This window comes from Ammospiza nelsoni, chromosome 1 (genome assembly GCF_027579445.1).
Source record: "Ammospiza nelsoni isolate bAmmNel1 chromosome 1, bAmmNel1.pri, whole genome shotgun sequence".
In the NCBI taxonomy this organism is placed as follows: domain Eukaryota; kingdom Metazoa; phylum Chordata; class Aves; order Passeriformes; family Passerellidae; genus Ammospiza; species Ammospiza nelsoni.
The window spans coordinates 65,593,702-65,612,039 of NC_080633.1; the positions used below are offsets into that span (position 1 = coordinate 65,593,702).

The 18,338-nt window shown below is 44.1% G+C and overlaps 1 protein-coding gene across 8 annotated transcripts in view; it reads right to left on the reverse strand.

Moving 5' to 3' along the window:
• Positions 1 to 2,721: 2,721 nt before the first annotated feature.
• Positions 2,722 to 18,338, reverse strand: part of PHACTR1 (phosphatase and actin regulator 1) — a 325,876-nt gene continuing 310,259 nt past the window's right edge. For all 8 annotated transcript variants that reach the window (XM_059472153.1, XM_059472144.1, XM_059472178.1 and 5 more), the window contains 3 exons: positions 12,966 to 13,106; positions 9,630 to 9,706; positions 2,722 to 7,521 (listed from right to left, as the gene is read on the reverse strand). In XM_059472153.1, coding sequence (XP_059328136.1) covers positions 7,506 to 7,521; positions 9,630 to 9,706; positions 12,966 to 13,106 — 234 coding nt within the window. In that variant the 3' untranslated portion in view covers positions 2,722 to 7,505. The remainder of the gene's footprint in view (positions 7,522 to 9,629; positions 9,707 to 12,965; positions 13,107 to 18,338) is intronic.

The following is an 18,338-nucleotide window of genomic DNA, read 5'->3' on the forward strand; positions in this document are numbered from 1 at the left end:
GAAGCCTCGGTCTGTCCCTCCAGACATTGTCACCAGCCTGGGGTTGGTGGTGACCATTCTTGCACCTCTTGAACTAAACCAGTGTCCAACTTGGCACTTCTAATGGGAAGTCCACGTTTGGTCATTTCTCTACTATGGACTTGTAGTGCCTAACAGAGAATGTTTTGAAGTTGCATGTAATTGAGTCTCCCACTGAAATCTTTGGCTAAGTAAGGTGAGGAAGGGGGGGTTATCTTTGTTATTTGTTTTCAGTTAACCTCTATGTCATCCAGCAGGAACATAAGAAGTTACCTGATGTTCATTTTTCCTGAGAAGCTTGAAAATGAGGTATTTTTCCTATTTTTACATAATTTCTCCTTGGCTGGCTGAGTATGTAACTGCTTGCTGCATACTTGCTTGTTCATTTAGAACCCAATAAGTGTTAGGTTGTTGTTTTTGTTTTTCCTTTATGTTTTTCTCCCCCCCAGAGACAGCACTGAAGCATTGACTTTGGAGAGTGAAAGCTATCCCCCTCAAGCTTCACCCTGCCAAATATCTTCATGGGCTTTGCAAACAAGAAAAAAAGGTGTAATTTGATCCATTTCTCCCCTCAAGCCATGCTCTCTCTCCAGAGAGGTTTAGAGTGGTGCCACATGTCTGTACTGTCCTGTGCTGCACGCACCAATTCTTTTCCAGCTGATGTCCAAATGTTGTGGAAACTCCAGATAAGAAAAGTAATGGCAGATGTCAGAGGATGATGCTTGAAAAGTGATGAAGGGTTTGGATTTTATTAAGGGGCCTGACTGCATGGAAAGGAAAGCAGGAGAGCATGGAGACAAAAGTAGCTGAAATACAGTCATTCAAAGGCTCCTAAAGTAACAGTGATCCGGAGCAGTGTTCTGTGGGCAGGAGATCAGCTGTCATCTCCACATGACATGCTTCAGCCAAAGATCTCCTTCTGAACACCACAGCTCCTGTGGCACAAATTTACCTAGAAGCCAAGCTTTTGTTCATTCTGCCACTCAGGGAGGAATTCTGTATGCAGCTTTGTACCATTTGAAGGCACTGCTGGCCCATGTGGCCTGAGGGTGCTGTTGCACCTCCTGCACCTTGCCCTGACAGCTGCACCAGAAGCTGCCACTGCTCAGGAGCAGCACAGCTGCTTTGTCCCACACACACCAGCTCGACTTTGTGACCAGGGCATGGCCATGCCGCTGTTTTTGGGCTTGGTTGTCTGGGAAGCTTGATTTGAGGAGCAGAGGGGAGAAACGGAGGTGAGGAGATGATGGCAAAGCAATCCAGCCCTACACCTGTGCTAAGGGCACCGAGCTCTTAGCCAGGCACTGCCAAGCAGCAATGTGTGTTTGTGCAGGTGTGTTTGTTAAATGGAGAATTGTTTTCCAGCCTCCTCTGTTTCCTGCCTACAGATGGCATTGCATTGCAATTTGATTGTCAGTAATTACATGGACTTCACTGAAGACACACACATCCCTTCACTCAGACTGCTTTTATGAAATGCTTCCATTGAAACAAAACCCATCCCTTCTGTAGAGGTCTCAGTGTAAGAGATTGGACTGTGTTCTCACATTCCCTGTACAATGTATTCTCAGCAATAATTTTCTTGTTAAAGCACAGAAATTACTGTATGTAATCCAACAACTATATACTGCTGCCGTGGAAGCCATAGCTTGATGTGAAGGAAGGGGATCTTTAGTCACAACCTACAATTTTGTTTATTTATCCACATCTCACAGGATAGCCACAAAACCCATTGGCTGTCAGAATGGAAGTACATACAAACACACACAAACAAGGATTGTGAGGTAGGTGAAAAGTCGCCCAGATGGAAGCAAACAAAAAAAAGCCCAATACCAGAGTTTTGATCATGTTTTTTTTTTTCCTACAAGGGAAAGAAACAGAGTTTGGTCAGTTAAAGTAGATGGATCTTTAATTTTTGTGTAATTAGAAGCATCTGTCAGGGGAAGGGAGCTGCTTCTAGCTGCCACTTACAGTGAGGATGCTGAGTGTCACTCATCTCCTCAGGGTCAGAATGTTTGCACCATCAGTTCCAAACACTGAAGAGCCTCAGCAGAGCTGTCACCCTTGCAGGGGGCCAGTGAGCCTGTTTGAAGGTCTGTACTTACTCTTGTGAAAGCTTTTCCTCCTCTTTTCACTACACAGGGGCTTCGACTTGTCACCCACTGAAGCTACTCGGGGAAGAGGAGTAACAAAAAATAGGAATACATGATATGGATGTGCAGGAATCTGCTGAACAGCAGCAGCACTTGCTGGTGCTGCACATTGGCATCTGGCCCTGGCAGGGCAATGCCTGCACCAGAGCATTGTGGTGACAGATGGGGTTTGGTTGTGGGGTTTTTGGATGCCTGTGTGTGTCTAGTGCAGACTGTTGGATTTGCTCTTCACTGGCTGGGTGCCAGGCACCTCTTCAGCAGCTGAGGTACCACTTGTCCTTCTTTGTGAGCTGCACCAGCCCAGCCATGGTGCTTGGGGCTCATCTGATCTGTCCCATCCATCCACTCTGGGAAGTCTCCCTTTCCTGCTTTGCTCCCATGGAGGTGTGGGAGAGCCTGGGTGGTATCCTTGAGTGCCTCTGTGTGTTTCATTGTCAGTCACTGGGACAGAGGGTGAGAAAATACACAGGCACCAGAAAGTTTTTTTTAAATGAATTTTTTTAAGAAACTGCATACATCAGAGACAAACAATAATTTAAATACCATGCAGTTTCAGTATGTACAAAAACTAGGACATAGAGATCCAGTTTAATTTTTTCTAGTTATTTACATCATTTTCATACAGCCATAATCTGTTAAATTACAATACTGGAAGATCACGATTGACAGCCACCACACTTACTCCTATACAAAGACAATCTATATACATACACTTGGATATCAACTGGAAAATGCAACTGGTGCAGGAGTAACTGAGACACACAGGAACACAGGGTATGTGCCTGTCACCTCCTCTTTGTTTACAGAAGTTGTTCCAAGCTCAAGCAGACTGAACACCTGGGAAAAATAATTTGTCCTCCCTTCTTTCCTGATTTTTTTATTAGCCTAGTCATCTCCCATGGCTATTTATACAAAGTTATTTTATTTGCAGGCACGTTAGGGAGCCCCCATTCATGTATAACTATGGGTTTCCACCTTGCCTATCTATTTTTATGAGTGCAAGCTTCACTAGGCATGTTGGAAGTGCTCCCCCCTCTCTTGGTTTATAGTGTTTGCATTGCACAGGTGGTGCTGTAGAAATAAGGAAGGGTGAATTTGGTGAGTAGTTGCAGTGATTGACAGACTTCAGTGGTTACACATGGATTAGGATGAGATTTATTTGTGTAATGGCCTCACTAAATGGTTTCAGTTAACATAAAATAACTAAAAGTCTATTATGCTCCTTTCCCTGCCTCTTCCTTCTCTTCTGATAATGCCCAGTGTGTTCACTAGGAATTGCCTAGACCCAAAAGTTGGCCTGAGCTCCTTCCCAGCAAACCTGCAGCCTGAAACTTCTTCAGCCTGCGAGTACCCACCCAGTGGGGTGTAGGGTGGGCAAAAGCCACAATGCCCACATTCCCTCTGAGTCAGAATGGTGTCACCAGGTCCCTGCAACTCTCTGCTGGTGAAGGTGTGCCACTGTTGGGCTTCCTCACCATCACTTTTCCCAAACAACCAAAACTTTTTTGTCCAGATGTTTTGGAACTGCTTTTTTAATCCCCACCACCTCCCCAGCCACCCTTTAGTCCCCATTTCTACTTCATTCTTCTGCAGGCTGCTGAATACAGCAGATGTCAAAATACTTGCACACTTTAAATATTCAGAATTTGGTAGATATAACAAAAATGCTTCTATTCCTTGATTCTTACCTCTGGAGATGGATTACCTCTGGAATAGTAATTTTTATTCTGTGTTGACTTTTCCATTCTCTAAACCTGGTGTAATTTCTTTATTACCACTATTAATCTCCTTCCAATCAGAACGGGGATGACTCTGCTAATACAGACTTGGCAGGAATGTCATCATTATGTCCTACACATAATCCAGGTCAAAGGAGAGAAATCATGACTGTTTGTTGTTTGGTTTTTTCCCTTTACTGCCAACAGAATCACAACTCCTTTGCCATGATGGAGATAGCTTTCACAGATCAGAAAACAATTCTCAAGAAACCAGATTTATAAAAAAAGGGACCAGCAGTTCCCCAGTCTGTGTGCAACTTCCTAGGGATGCCAGAGGTGGGTGTGCACACCAAGGATGTACTGCTGTGTTCAGGCCCTGAAAGGAACATTCCTGTTGTGGAATGCCTTGGCAAAGGTTAACTTTGCAAACTACCCAGACCCACTGAAGCTGAAAGCAGATGAAGTGTCAGTTTGGTGATACTGCAGTGCCAAACACCTTGTATGGCTTCTTTTTCCTCTCCTTCACCCTTTTCAGGAATAAGCTCTATTTCTGTCTGGGGAAAAATACGGCAATTCTTCCACTTCTCTCTGGTGTCTGCTCAGCTAGGAGTTAAGTAAAAAAACCCAAAAGAAATAAAAAAAAAAAAAAAAAAAAAGAGCATGGCTGCATGGAGCTGCCCTGGGGACAGCACAAAATCATGGGGCAAGGCTGAGTGTGGCAACTTGCTGAGTGGTCAGCAGGGACCTGCCACGGGCTCACTGGGATGACGATGCTGGGGAATGTTTGGCCATCACCCAGGACTTGGCTGTTATGTGTTTCAGACAAGGGTTTATTTTCAATGTCAGACTGGCAGTGTGGGCACTGCTTGGGGCTGTGCCCGTGAGGGACAGTGGCAATACCCAGAGTGATCATTCCCCTGGGGACTCCAGCACTAACAATGGACAGACAGCAGCAGCCTGCGACTTCCACCTCCGTCGTCTTAATGTGGTTAATAAAAATGAAACAAACCCTCACCTTTCCCTCCCACTAGCCTACCAAGTCCTGTGATTCCTGTCACCACTGCTCCTTAAACAGTGTCCCTTCCATTTCACAGTGACCCTCTACACTAGAGATGCCAGGGCAGGTGTGAGATCCATGCTGGGAACACAAGGATTTGTTGTTCTTCAGAACAGCTCTGTTCCAGAGCTCTTTGCTAATGCAGTGCAGTCTGTGCAGTTAAAAGCATAAAGACTTTCCTTCCTTGTTTTAAAGCTCTGAAGCAGTTTTGTAACTTGTGTGCATATGTATGTGAATGAATTTATAAACACAAACTGAGGTTTTCACGACAATAACCCCAAAGCAGTGTGTTCCTGGCTGGTAGTGCTCTGCCTCTGCTGGACTGAGCTGATAACACTGCACACTGAAGGCTTTCACTACTGATGAACTTTTATCTAAAGCAAGTGTGAGCTGGTGATACAGGGATCACGGTGCACTTCCTCAGGAATCATCACCCAGTCTGGGAAGCACCAGAAACCACCTGGTTTTTACCTTCCTTTGATGTTCCATCCTACAACAGCCAATCCTCATTGAATAACTAATAATCCACAGCATTGCAAGGATGGCCATGGATGAGAATGAAAAGCTTTTGCTTCTCTCTGTTGGAGGGCCAATCTGTGAGGTGCTGAGTGCCGCCACCAAGAGCAGATGGAGGGTGTCACCCTCTCTGCTGGGATTGTTGGGGCAGGCTGGCGCTAGAGCCACTCCTTGGGCTCTGTGCAGGTCCTTTGGCCATACTCCTGCATCCAGAGGAGTGAGGTGAGGCCTGAGAAGAGGCAGGAGTGTTGGCACTACACTGCACTGCACTTGAGCATTAAATGCTCAAGGGTGAGAGGCATCTCAGCCTGCAATCAGTGAAGGGTGATGTTCGCATGGAACAGGGGGAGCTGGACAGGGAGCACAGAAGAGAGGATAGATACATGGAAGACAGTGAGAAAGGAGAAATTAGTAAAAGAATAACAGAAATAACTATTCTGTAGTAAAAAACTTTGGCCTCTCTGTTCAAACTGTCAAAGGAAAATAGCTTTTGTGGAAGAAAAGGTGTCCTGGAATAATAATCTGAAACTTCTTACAGTCATGTTGCTACAGTGCTTTCAGCCACTGTCCCAAAACATGGCATGTATCCTGTAAGAGTTTGAAAGGAATCCTGACAATGTCTGCCCCAGTTTGCTGGCATTATACTAGTTAAGGACTTAATTCTGGAAGGTGATGGCCTAAGTTCAGAAAAGCACTTAATTGTGTTCAGGTTCAATTAAGCCTCTTAGACACGTTCCTGAAAGCAGTGAGGCTGTGTGTGCTTCCTCACTGTAGAGCACACGCTTAAGTTGGCAAGTAAGCCAGGCTCAGAGTGACCAGCTCTCTGAGCTCTGCTTGGTCAGTTTGTGTGTTAAACCACTATAATAAAAAGAAATTAAAATCAAAGTTAGAACCAATAAATTCAGAACGCCTCTGCATTGCTGTCCTTATGCCTCAGCTGTGGGTACCAGTGACAAGTCCCACCATCCATAAGAATGCCCCAGACTCCTTTTGTCAGGACAGGTAATACGCCTTGTCATGCTTTGCTCAGTGTGAGTTTAGGATCAGTTCTTGAGACACCTGATAGAGAGACAATAGATATCCTCCATGGAACCTCCTGCCCCTCCTGTTGTGTGTCCCTCTGCAGAGCCGGAGGGCAATCCCAGCCTTCCTGCTGCCGGGGGCATGCTGGCTCTCACACAGTCACAAGGTTTGGGTGTAAGACAAACTACAAGCAGAGCAGATGCCATGCAGTGACCATGAAGAGATGGGCTTTTGCTTGCTGGTTCTCAGTGTTCTTGTCGCTTACTGCTAATGGGCTCACAACCGGGTTTAGAAAATTATACTTGAAAGAGATGGAAAACAAACAGTTGCTAGAAGTGAAGCAGCCTTCAGTAGGGAGTCCTGTTCTTCAGAGGATTTTTCTGCTTGGAAGCTGAATAATGTCTACTGACTGGCTGAAAACTTCTCCAGGGAAAGAAATGCCTTTCTATCTCAGATGATATTCACAGATGGGCTGGCCCACGGAGAGTTTCGCTCCTTCACTGTCCTCATAAGGTGCTCTCAGCTGGAAAGGAGTGTTTGGTGTAAGTGCTTTAGTGCCATAGGGGCTCATCTTTTGGAGACTTCACCCAGGCCAAGTGATTCCCTGAACATGTCTCAGGGCTCCCTAGGCTTGATGAAGAGGCTTGTCAGGATGAGGGGCGCCTGAAGACAACAATGGTTGCACCACCAGCTGGGCTTGAACACATATGGCAAATCCACATGCCGGGAAAGTCCTATACATAGATGCCAAGTCTTGGCACGATTTCCCACCAGGGGTATTTTCTGTTACTGAAGCTTGAACCAGCAGGTCTGATGATGCTGCAGTACTCATCACATGTAAATACAATTCTCCTTTTTTTTAATATTTATTTTTCTACCTTTTTTTTTTTTTTTTTTTTTTTAGAAAGGCAGTTCGGAAGATTTACATTGTACGTAACAGGGAAGTGAATAATACCAGCACTTATGGTTCCTTTTAGTTATGTTTTGAAGATGGCATAGTAGTCAGGTAGAATTGATCTGCTACGGTCTATGAAACCTAAAACCCAAGGGGGAAAAAAAAAGAGAAACAGTAAGATAATATCCTCACATGTATATTGCACATAAAAAAAAGTAGGAGAACTAATTGCTGCAGTGACACCATTAGGCAGTTCAATTCCTGCAGCATTGACATCAGCCATGCTAGCAAGAGGACCTAAAACAGACAGACACTCACACTTCCTTGGCCCTTGCCAGACTCACAGTTCATAGGTGTAAGCTGTTTGCACCAAAATCTACCAGAGACAGTCATACACTTCAGGTCCATCCTGAGTGGGCAATAGCAGATCAGCTTGCCCTCTTCCAGGCCATACAAGGCCTGACTCCACAAAAATTGTCTGGTTTAGACAAACCTTATGCTATTCTGCCACAAAGATTTACATGCAGTTTAACCATGATTATTCCCTAATGTTGGACGCTAAAGAGACAAATGGAGCTAAAATGGTCCCCCTTCCTGCAAGGCACCTTGTGTCAGAAGGCCTTGGTTTGTCAGATCTGCAAATACACATTTTTTAAGCTTTGATTTTTCACTCTATTATGAATTAATTAATGTGTCCCACAAGTAAAGTGACACTCACATTCTTTGCTCTTGCCACTGCTTAATGACATGAAGAGCTCTTTACTTTGCTAATGACTTTATAATGGTGATTTATCTAAATTTATTTAAGGGAAATACTCTCTTTTGTTTAAGCACGCTTCCTTCAAGTGCGTTTTCCCAAAGCCACTTATTGAACCAGTAAGTCCTGCTGTTCTTCAGGCAAAGCCTTATTCCAGAGTCTGTTACATGAGCTGTGGCTCTCTGCCTGGCCCACAACTACTGAGTCCAAGCTGCTCAGGGGTTTTCAGATACAAACTTTAAAGGGTCACTGCTTACTCCAACACTGGACGAGAAGGAAAATACTGTGCAGAAACCTGTGAAACCCAAGAGCCAGAGAGACTTCTCGAAAACTAAACCAGTCTGTATGTTGTGGGATGCTAAAGGCTTCATGGAATTCAAAGAAGCTCTCAATGGAGCTTGACTACTTGTAGCAACACCCTCTTTAAAACAGCCTTTCTACATTTGTCACCTTGCCTGGAGGAGCCAAATGTCCCTTAAAGGCTCAGTAACTGGGGTCAACAGATCTAGGTCAACTGTACATCCTAAGGCTTCTCCCAGACCTTGTGGCTCAGGAGCAGCTGCCTTGTCTCTGGCAGCACTCCCTCACTACAAACCCCAGTGCAACCAGCCTAGCACATGCTAGGATGGAGAAGGGAGATTGCTTCTGCAAGGTAATATATGCATAATACATGTGGTGAATTTTAATATAATTATTAATTTATACACATAAAAATCTTCTAATACAAAATTAATTTTGCCTTAAGCTTTTCTGTATTTTTCCTAAAAGTACCACCTGCATTTTTCATGAGCAGTGAACTGATGAACACATCAATACAAGGGCAGCTCCAGTTTCACACCAGATCTCACTGTCACTTGTCTTCAGTACCCAACACTTGTCTTTAAAGTCTAAAGTGTTGATTTGCAAAGACCTGACTTCAGCCCTAGCCCATCAGAGAGGGAAGTGGCTGGTTTGGGCTCATGGATAATTCGTTCAGTCTCTACTTTTACAACTAAAAAGAAGCCCAAGGTGTAAATAACAGTGCCTCTCTTACAGTGTGGATCTTGCCATGCCCCACTGCATCAATGGCCAGGGTGGAGGACAAGACTGAGAGATCTGTGGGTGGTATCTGTGTGGTGTGAACAGCTGCACACACAACAGGGACCAGTGTGTGCTCATTCAGACTTTGCTACATGCTCTACAAGGGTTCCCTGTCCTCCTTCTGACACCAACTCTTTTTTAAAATTTTTCATCTCAGAAGAACAGATAAGCAGCATGATGATTTAAAATCCCCAGGTTATACTTCATTAAATGGCATGTGCCTGCATAACTCCACATAATGGGGCAGCACGTGTTTGCCTGTGTGAGTTGTTTTTACAGCCTGTAATTCTAAATGTTGTCTAGACCTCATGGTGTGTTCAGTGCATGTTGGAGAAACAGCTGCTGGCTTTGATTTTCTTTTGAAAACAACAGTGTTCATTTATAGTCTTAAAAAATTAATCTCTCAGCTTACCTTGTTAGATGCCTACTTAATTCATGAACTTCCATTTCAGAGCTTTTAAATTCATTAAGCTCTTTTCGAATGGCTGCCTGCAAAGGACAAAGAAACTCATAAATGTATAAATGAGAGAGATCAAAATAAGGTCACTTTGTTCTCAAAACAGTATATTAAAAGTAAAGCAGAGAGATAACATTATCAGAGAGACAAAGACAAACATAAAGACTTTAAAATGTGGAAAGGAACAGAGATAAGCATGTTCTAAATCACATAAAGGGAAGAGAGAAATTCTTTGGTGGAATGGCTCAATTTGAAAACATATCACAGACAATGCAGGTACAGAACCCAATTCTGGCTTATTATGTGAACATTAACATGTACAAAATCCAAATTAACATAAGCATGAGAAGAAAAATGTGCACTGCAGTTTGTGAAACACTGTGATCTGTTCCAGACTGGACTGTAACTAGACCAGGCCCAGATCCTGACAGACTTGTGTTTGAGATGTCTTCTGCCTTTATTGGTCCTGAATTTCCTCAGGTGATGTTACCTAAAGTGACTGATCTTACTTGGGAAGGAAAGCGGCTCCCTGCCCTCTACTCTGCCTTGGGCTGTGCCCCTCTGCCCTGCTCCTCTCTTCTGACCCAGCTGTGCTGTTCATTGAAGTGATTTGACAAGTTAAGCCAGCAGAAAAGCTGCCATGGCGTGGTGGTATTCACCTCTGTGGCTTCTCTGTGAGGGCAAAGAAAACCAGGGGCACTGGCAGGAAAAGAAATACTGAAAAATAAAAAACCAGAGGGGGTGACTTGGAGGGACTCAGCTGCAGGGCAGAGATGGTGCTCAGCAGAGATGGCTCAAGTCCCAAGCTCAGAGTCAAGACCTCTGACAGCTCTGTGCTATTTGTTGTTCATGAGTGGTTTCACAGTCAGCATTTGGAGGGGGTGGACAAGGGGTGTGCTGTGGCCAAACGCTCCATGGTCTGAGGTGTGTGCACAGCCTTTCTGTGTGATGCTGAAAACATTAAGACAGAGGTGGAAAGGGGGTCCTCCAGTAAGTGGTACTCATGTCTGTCAGGAATTTTTCTCAGTGAAGGAAATCTAAACCAGGATGAGTAGCACAAGCCCAAAACAGGACTTCTGCAACAGCCACGGCTGCAGTCAGCAACTACCTTTGCTTTGACAAACCCTAAGTGATGGATTTTGCAAGTGTTTCTATACAGAAAAGGCCCTTCCTGCTCCTTCTCCACAGCTTTGGTTTCTTATTTCCCTTAGAAGTTCCTGTCAGGTGCTGCCTATCCATCAGGATGGCTGTGCAGCAGCTTCTGGGCTGCCTTCAGCAGAGCAATCTGCTACTGAAGTGACTGTGAAGGAGGCCACAGGGGTGGCTGACTCCCACAGGGACTGAGATCTGTTCCCCCCTCCATCCCTCATCTGTTGGAGAGATGCAAAAATGCCCTTTTCCTTCCCCTAAGAGTCAGACCTGCTAAAGACAAACTCTGACTGAGGGCAGTTCCCTCCACCCAGCACACAGAGCAAGATTTACTGGCAAACAGAAAAACCCATTCCTAAAATCTGTTTTTGCAGTAAATCTAGTCTGTGTTGACCAATGAAGACAGCTACTGAATCTCAGCATCCTATCTAGGATGATGCAGCTTTGTTTGAATTTGTCTGGCTATTTTTTCCAACAGTGGACATAGTGTTGAGGAAAAGCAGGTCACCTGTATGACAGAAATCAAAATACTGCCCACAAAACCCAAAAAAACCCAATCTATCTGCTTCCTTATGCCATAAAAGGCAGTAATATTAGAATGACAAACATCTCTTCTTCTGCTTTGCTGAGAAAGGTTAATTTGAAGGGCTTAACCCTTTTCTCTGACTACTGAACTTGTACATGCATTATAAAAAAAGAAAAAGTGACAAATAGTCTGACTTAATACTAAATTCCTTACTAGGTTACATTTAATAACGGTATTTAATGCTTATTCTTTTCAGAAACATAGAATGAGAGATCAAATCTCCATGCCCAGCTGATGTTTCTCCATGCCTTTCAAACCAGACAGGGATCTCTCAAAGGCTGTAGAACCAGTTGGGAGATTTATTCCCTCCCTCATCCAATAATCAAGAGAATAAAGTTAAGTCAGTTGACTAATATCTTGTCAAACATGGTGAGGTAAATGAAAAAAGCTAATTTAACCCAGTATATTATGGTCTATGGACAGTCCTGAGGAAGTTTTTATTTTTTTTTCAGATCATGTTTATGCTACATTAACTTAACCAAAGCTAAACTGAAAAAATCCCTCTATCAAGGAGGAGAACAATGTCAAAAAACTGTACAAATCCCTTGGTTGAATTATACAAGTATAACAGGCTGTCCTTTGTGAATAAAACCAAGAGGACCAAAAATGCACCATAAATGTGTGGCTGGAAACTCTGCTAAAGCTCTAAACATTGGACATCATGCTCTCCATTGCTGAATGACTGAGTTCCATGGCAAAGTCAAGGCCTGAATTCACTTATCTGAAAGTTTTTGAAATTCCAAGGGCTTCATAGAGTGACTATAAGATTCATGAGTGAATCACTGAGCCTCATAGTCCTTGCTTCTTACAATGTCCATAAAATCTTTTAAATATTTTTCCTGAGGTCCCATTAAAGATCCTCAGAATGTGACTGATATAATTTGCCAGCAACTTAATAGGGATTAATGCCATCATTGTCAACACCAGAGACACTATTTAGTGGAAGTTCCACCAGTGCTCAGAGGCAGTTCCATCAATACCAAAGTATTCCTTTTTTTTCATCGGCAGGTCTTGTGTGATTTCAGTTCAGTGCTTAAAATATTATGTGGCAGAAATCCTGAGCAAATATCCCTGTTGTAACACACTAGAGAGAAGTGACTCTGGCTTTGGAGGGATGGAGGTACCTTTGCCAAATTGACCTGCTGGCATTTTCACACCCAACCCTGTCCTGTCCTGGCACAGCCATGCTGGCACACACTTCTGTCTCACTGCTCTGCTAAGTCTTGCCAGAGCTCTCAGCTGGCAGCATAATGTGATAAGACCAAAACCAACAAACAACAGGGCTGTCATCAAGACCTTTCCTCAAGGGGCTTGGGATTCCTTCCCTCCTGGTTTCCATGCATATAGAAACCTTCCTGCCAAAGATTTATGCAACAAACAAACAAAGAAACAAAATAACTGCGTGAATGGGAAAAAAACACAGGTCTGTTGGAAAGGGATGTCAGGTAGATGTTTATTCCTTGACAGCCATGGGACCTGTGGGACCCAAGGGATGCTGTTTGCCATGGCATGCTCTGGCTGTTTAGGCCATGGCTCTCCCAGAGTTGCCCCCTTACTTTGTCGGCGGCTGTGAGTCGTGTCCAGGGTTTGTCTGCCCTCCTGTCGTAGTCCTGCGCGTCTGCCACCTCCACGTAGTCACTGAAGCGGATGAGGATCTTCCTCTCACGTAGCTCTTCTACTGTGGGCCTTTGACTCAGCTGCAGGTTTGAGGAAGGAGTGGAAAAAGACATCAGGACTTTGCTTTTTCCCTGCAGAGTGCTGCTTGGGGATTTTACTGCAACCACTCTTACTGTAATAAGAGGGTTTGGACATTCCCACTGCATTGTTTTTATCTGTCTTTCAGAGAATTTCTGCCTGGGAAATGCCCTTTGTTATAACACCTTGACTATCATCCCACCTTCTGCCAGAGCAGCCCACTGTTCTTTGGGAAGCTGACGTGGCTGGAGACCACAATTCCCAGCTGATGTTGATCACCCTTAGCAGAAATGAGATGTAAGGCAAGAAAGACTCCTAGTGCACTGATGTCCCAGGAAGAGACAAAGACGACAACACAACTCTAAAGTGACCTGCACAGGCTGTGCACTTTCAGCCTTCTGCTGCTGTTGTCTGTATTTTTGTACTGCCTAGGAAGAGTTAGGCCAAGGCACGGAGTGGCTCCTGCCCTGAATTACATGCAAAAGGTGAAAACCAACTTTCTTTACCATTCTGATGTTCTGCAGTCCTTGCCTCCAGAAAAGGCAGGCAGCATGATTAGTGCTTATTGAACTTTTAACTGTATCTATTGACATTTGTGGTTTGTATCACACCATATCTGATTATTAAAATTTTATGTTGCATACTACAAGCCAAAAGAAATGGCAGTGGTGGATTGTATCATGTCGGGAAAGCATCTTCATTGTTTCAAGTATTTCTTTCAAATTCCACAGTAGAATAGGCAGCCACAGTGAAAAACTCCCCCTAAATTAGTGTCCTGATAGCACACGTGTCACACAGCCAGTTACATGGGCAGGGACAGCAGCTGGCTTTCAGGGATCAATTCTCCTTGGATGCACAGCATGCTGGTGAATGTCAAAAGCAATTACACAATCGTTTCTGAAGGGGCTACATGAATGTGTGCATGGGGCTGTAGATGAGCTGAAAAGTTTCACTGTTAGAGTAGAACATTTGTAACCAGGATACATCAGGAAAAAAAATATCCTGATAACAATTTCCTACAGTGCATCATGCTCTTCCCACTCACTAAAAATAGATGTGTTTGAAATACTTTACCCTTGTGAAGGGTGAAAGGTCTAAATATTTAATAAAAGGCTTGAGATTCTATTCTGCAACATTATTTATGCCCCTGAATCCACCTTTCTTCCAAATTAAGTATCTCAGTTCCCTGCATTTCATCTTCCAGGGAGAATTAAGATTTAAAACAGCCAGGTTACTAAGTGAAGGGTGAAAAATCCCTCCTTTCTTCAGCACTTGGGTGGAGCTCCACTACCCTATTCAGCATCTGGCTGTAAGCCTGTGTGCTTGTTCTTGGCACAGTTGCTTTTCTTCCTCTTCTCTGTCTAGAAAAGATGATTGTGATGGGAGGCAGCAGTGGGGCTGCTCTCCTTACACCAGCATCCCTGAGCATGCACACACAAACTGGGCTCAAACACCTCATGTGGAGAGTCTGCAGAGCTGCACTAATGCCCTGCCTGTGAGATGCTCAGGAGGAAGGGAATGAGGATGGAAAAAAGATGCCCTGACTCTTGTGCCAGTGCTCCTGCTGTGAAAGAGTGCTGAAATCCATGGCTGGTATCACATAGTTCATGTGTAGCCATAAATCTACATATATTTCCATATATAAATACATGCACACAAAATATATTCAGTACATTAAACCAAAGTGCCAATCTGATCATGCTAAGTGTAACGAGAGAGACAACCATGCTAAGTAATTTTCTAAAAGCCATTAATTAAGGCTACATTATTGGAATGGTTAACAACTTTCTCTGCCTTCTTCTCATAGCATTGCAGAGATTTCTTGTGACCTTCTAGGTGTGAGAGTCTTGCAGTATGTTTGGGCTGCCCAGAGCTCCCTTAACTCTTGAATAGCTGGGGAACCAGCTTTGCAGGACTGACTGTAAGCAGCCCCACTGCAGGTGTCAGTTCAATGTGTGTCCATGCCGAGGACACAGCTCATCTGAGATCTCACCTTGCAGTTTATTTTTATGACCTGTGAGCTTTGGTCTCTTGGGTCTAAACTGCTTAATGCTGCAGAGTCCTTATCAAGGAGCACCTGAGAACAAGCTCTTCTAACAGGCAGAAAGAATAGGGCACATTCAGAAATTACAGGACAAGGACACGGCCAAGGGCACCATGAAATTGTCTGCACAAGGTGTGGTTCTCCAAGCAGGGAGAGGGGTTCTTACTGACCCTTTTAAATTTGCTTCAGTTCATGTCAAAGGGTTGTACGGGCATGACTATGTCTGGACTTTTTCTGTGTGCAATACCTGGGCATTTACATTTCTATTTATCTATTTGTGAAGATCTGGGAGCTGAGGGAGCAGGGTAATTCTATGGTGAGTGACTAATTATATGAGTGTGAACCAGGGTAAAATTCCCTTTCAAAATAAATGGATTTGTATTAATGTAAGAGCAGTAAATGAGGACAGGACCCTCATGCCTGGTCAAATTTTCTTCTGTATATTCTGGAGCACTAGTACATAAAAATGGGCATTTTCCAGGCTTTGATACTAAGGCAATTTGAAAAGGAAGGTTTAATACATCCCCCTTTGTCCGTGGCATGTGAAATGAAGCAAACCCAAGCACTCCCACCAGGTAAAGTGGAGGGGGACTTACTGTTGCCAGTCTGGTCTTGGGATTTAGTCAAATGCAAAATGATGAGTTTGCCCCCACTTCAGTCACATGCTTATCTTAGCATGCCATCATTGCCTGCTCTGTTTCCTCATTAAAATGTTACAGTTGTTATTTAAACAAGAAAACAAACTGAAAAATTACAAATTACAAACCCTAACCAGCAGCACCCCTCCCCCTCCTTTGCTCCTCACCTTTTGCAGTAAAGACTTAGGAGCAGGACGTGATGAAAATGCCCTGAAGACCTTTCCTTCTGACTATAAATGCAGTTTATCTAAATTAGCCACCAACCTTTTCTTCCTCTCTGACCTTTCTGCTCCCTGCTGCCTTTCTCTCACCTCTCTCTGATGAGTCCCACCTCTCTCAAGAGTTCATTATTTTCAACAGCCTTTGCTGATGCAAGCCAGTGAAGGTCAGTTAAAGAAAAGCTTGAACATCTTCAAGCAGGGGAGACATTTCCCAGAGAGGCACCAGTGAACAGAGCATTTAAATTGAACTGGGGCAAGAATTTAACAGGAGCAAAGATTTCAGATTATGGCACGGAATTTAAGAAACAGCCACACCTCTTCAATTTGACAGTCAGTATTACAGCTCTGAGAGATTTCCTTTTGGAGCTAGACCTCTGAGAAAAATAAGCTATTGGCAGTGGGGGGATAGGAAGCAGTAAACAGCTCTGGGGATTGAGAAGCATGGTGCCATTTAAGAGAAGAGAAGGTAGGAAAAAAAAGAGTTCTATTCCACCTTGCAAGTGATTTGTAAGATGTTCTGTTAATCCAGGCTACGAGTCTCTCTCTGTAATGGAAGTCCTCAGGGGACATTGAGGCTCATGTTAATTGCCTTGGTCCTTGGCCAAGTTTGTCATGGTTCAGAGAGGATACGCTCTTGGTAGTAATTCACGGGGGCCCAGATCTCCCTGTGGATGTGACCCATCTGCAACACTTCCAGAGGGCTTCTGCACATTAATATTCTTTGAATGGGCTGGAGGACAAGACCAGTGCTCAGAGAAAAAGCCTCCCTAATCCACGTGTGCCTCCACTCCAATGACGCAAGCCCGCGTGCCCAAAGGCGCTCGGTGGGCCCGAAGGGCAGGGAGAGAGGACGGGGGGCTGGACATCCCAGGTGACAGGCAAACATGCTTCCACTCTCCTTCCTTGGGCAGGAGGGACATGAGCTGCTGAGAAACTTAGCCAACAGCATGTCCTTCACTTTGTTATTTGAATGGTAGCTATTCCTCACCCCAGTTAATGTGGAACCAGATGAGTTGGAGAGGATGGAAAATGCAAAAGGGGGCAGCTCGCTATAGGTCACCTGATTTCTTTATAATGTTATTTTTTTTTTAGAAATTGCCTGTCCAAATGATGAATTCAACCGGATATTTATTGCTCACTTTAATAAGGCATCTAGACCTCGCAAGGTAATCTTACTTATTACAGCATGTCATGTTACAACTTATCATCATAACACTGTAACAAAATGTCAGTGCTGACGGAATTTTAAGAATAGCTTTTTTATGGATGGAATGGGTTCTTCCCTTGGAATTGGAATGTTGCCACCAAAAAAACTGAGGACAGTAGCAGTTTCTGTAGGGCAAGGTCAAAAGTCTCATCAGCGGCTTCTACAGAACCCACTTCCCTTCTTAAATCCCAACTACACACATTTCCAAAAGAGGCAACACGGCAGAGTTTCCTCATGTTGAATTTACCCTGCGGGCACATGTGTGTTTGAAAATTCAGTGCAAACAGAAAGGGCTGCTGGGCAACACACTTGCTGTGCTCAATTAAACTTCTGCTTGACCTGGGGTTTAAAATCCTTTGGTAGTAAGACTTCAGTACAAACTGACAGAAGGAGCTTGCCACTCTGCTGTAAACACAACGACACATCTGGGACAGGCTCATGAAAGAAACAGCTGGGGAATAACAACTATTTTTGCAGGATTCACTCAGTGGTTGGCATTTCTAGTTGTTATCTAAAACACTTGCACACTTTATTCACTTCTTTTCTCTGGTGATTTCTGAGCTTTTGTGATGATATGTTTGGTAGGTGAGAACAAAATCTGTTGTTAGATCACCCCTGCAGTTCTTTCATTAAAATTACATGTGTCACTAGAACAATTTACAACAGTTTAAAAAGGTGATCCAAAGCAAACAATGTTAAGCTGTGTTGCTATCAACCTCAGAAATGTGGGGGAGAAAAATCTTTACTAGAGAGGAAGCCAAAAAGAAGACTAAAAGGTTTGTGACCAGGAACAGGGGTAGTAAAGAGCTAAATGCCAGGGCCTTGGACTGATGCTGCTTTCCCTGTTGTTCCTACACAAAAGGGCAAAGAAGACAAAGCAAGAAATGTCCCAGATAACTGCTGAGGTTTTAGGGAGCAGACACTGCTGTGAAGCAGTGGCAGCCTGGGTGCTTTAGTTGAGCTGTGGCCTCTGCCTGTGACAGATGACTCCTGTGCTCTGCACTCTTCCTACAGGATAGTGAAGGATGGGAAGGATGGGAACCGTGTGGCAACGGTGCCGGCTCAGTCAGCAAGCCCTCACTCCTTAGGCAGCACACTGGGTGTGGGGAGCTTTGCTCTGTATC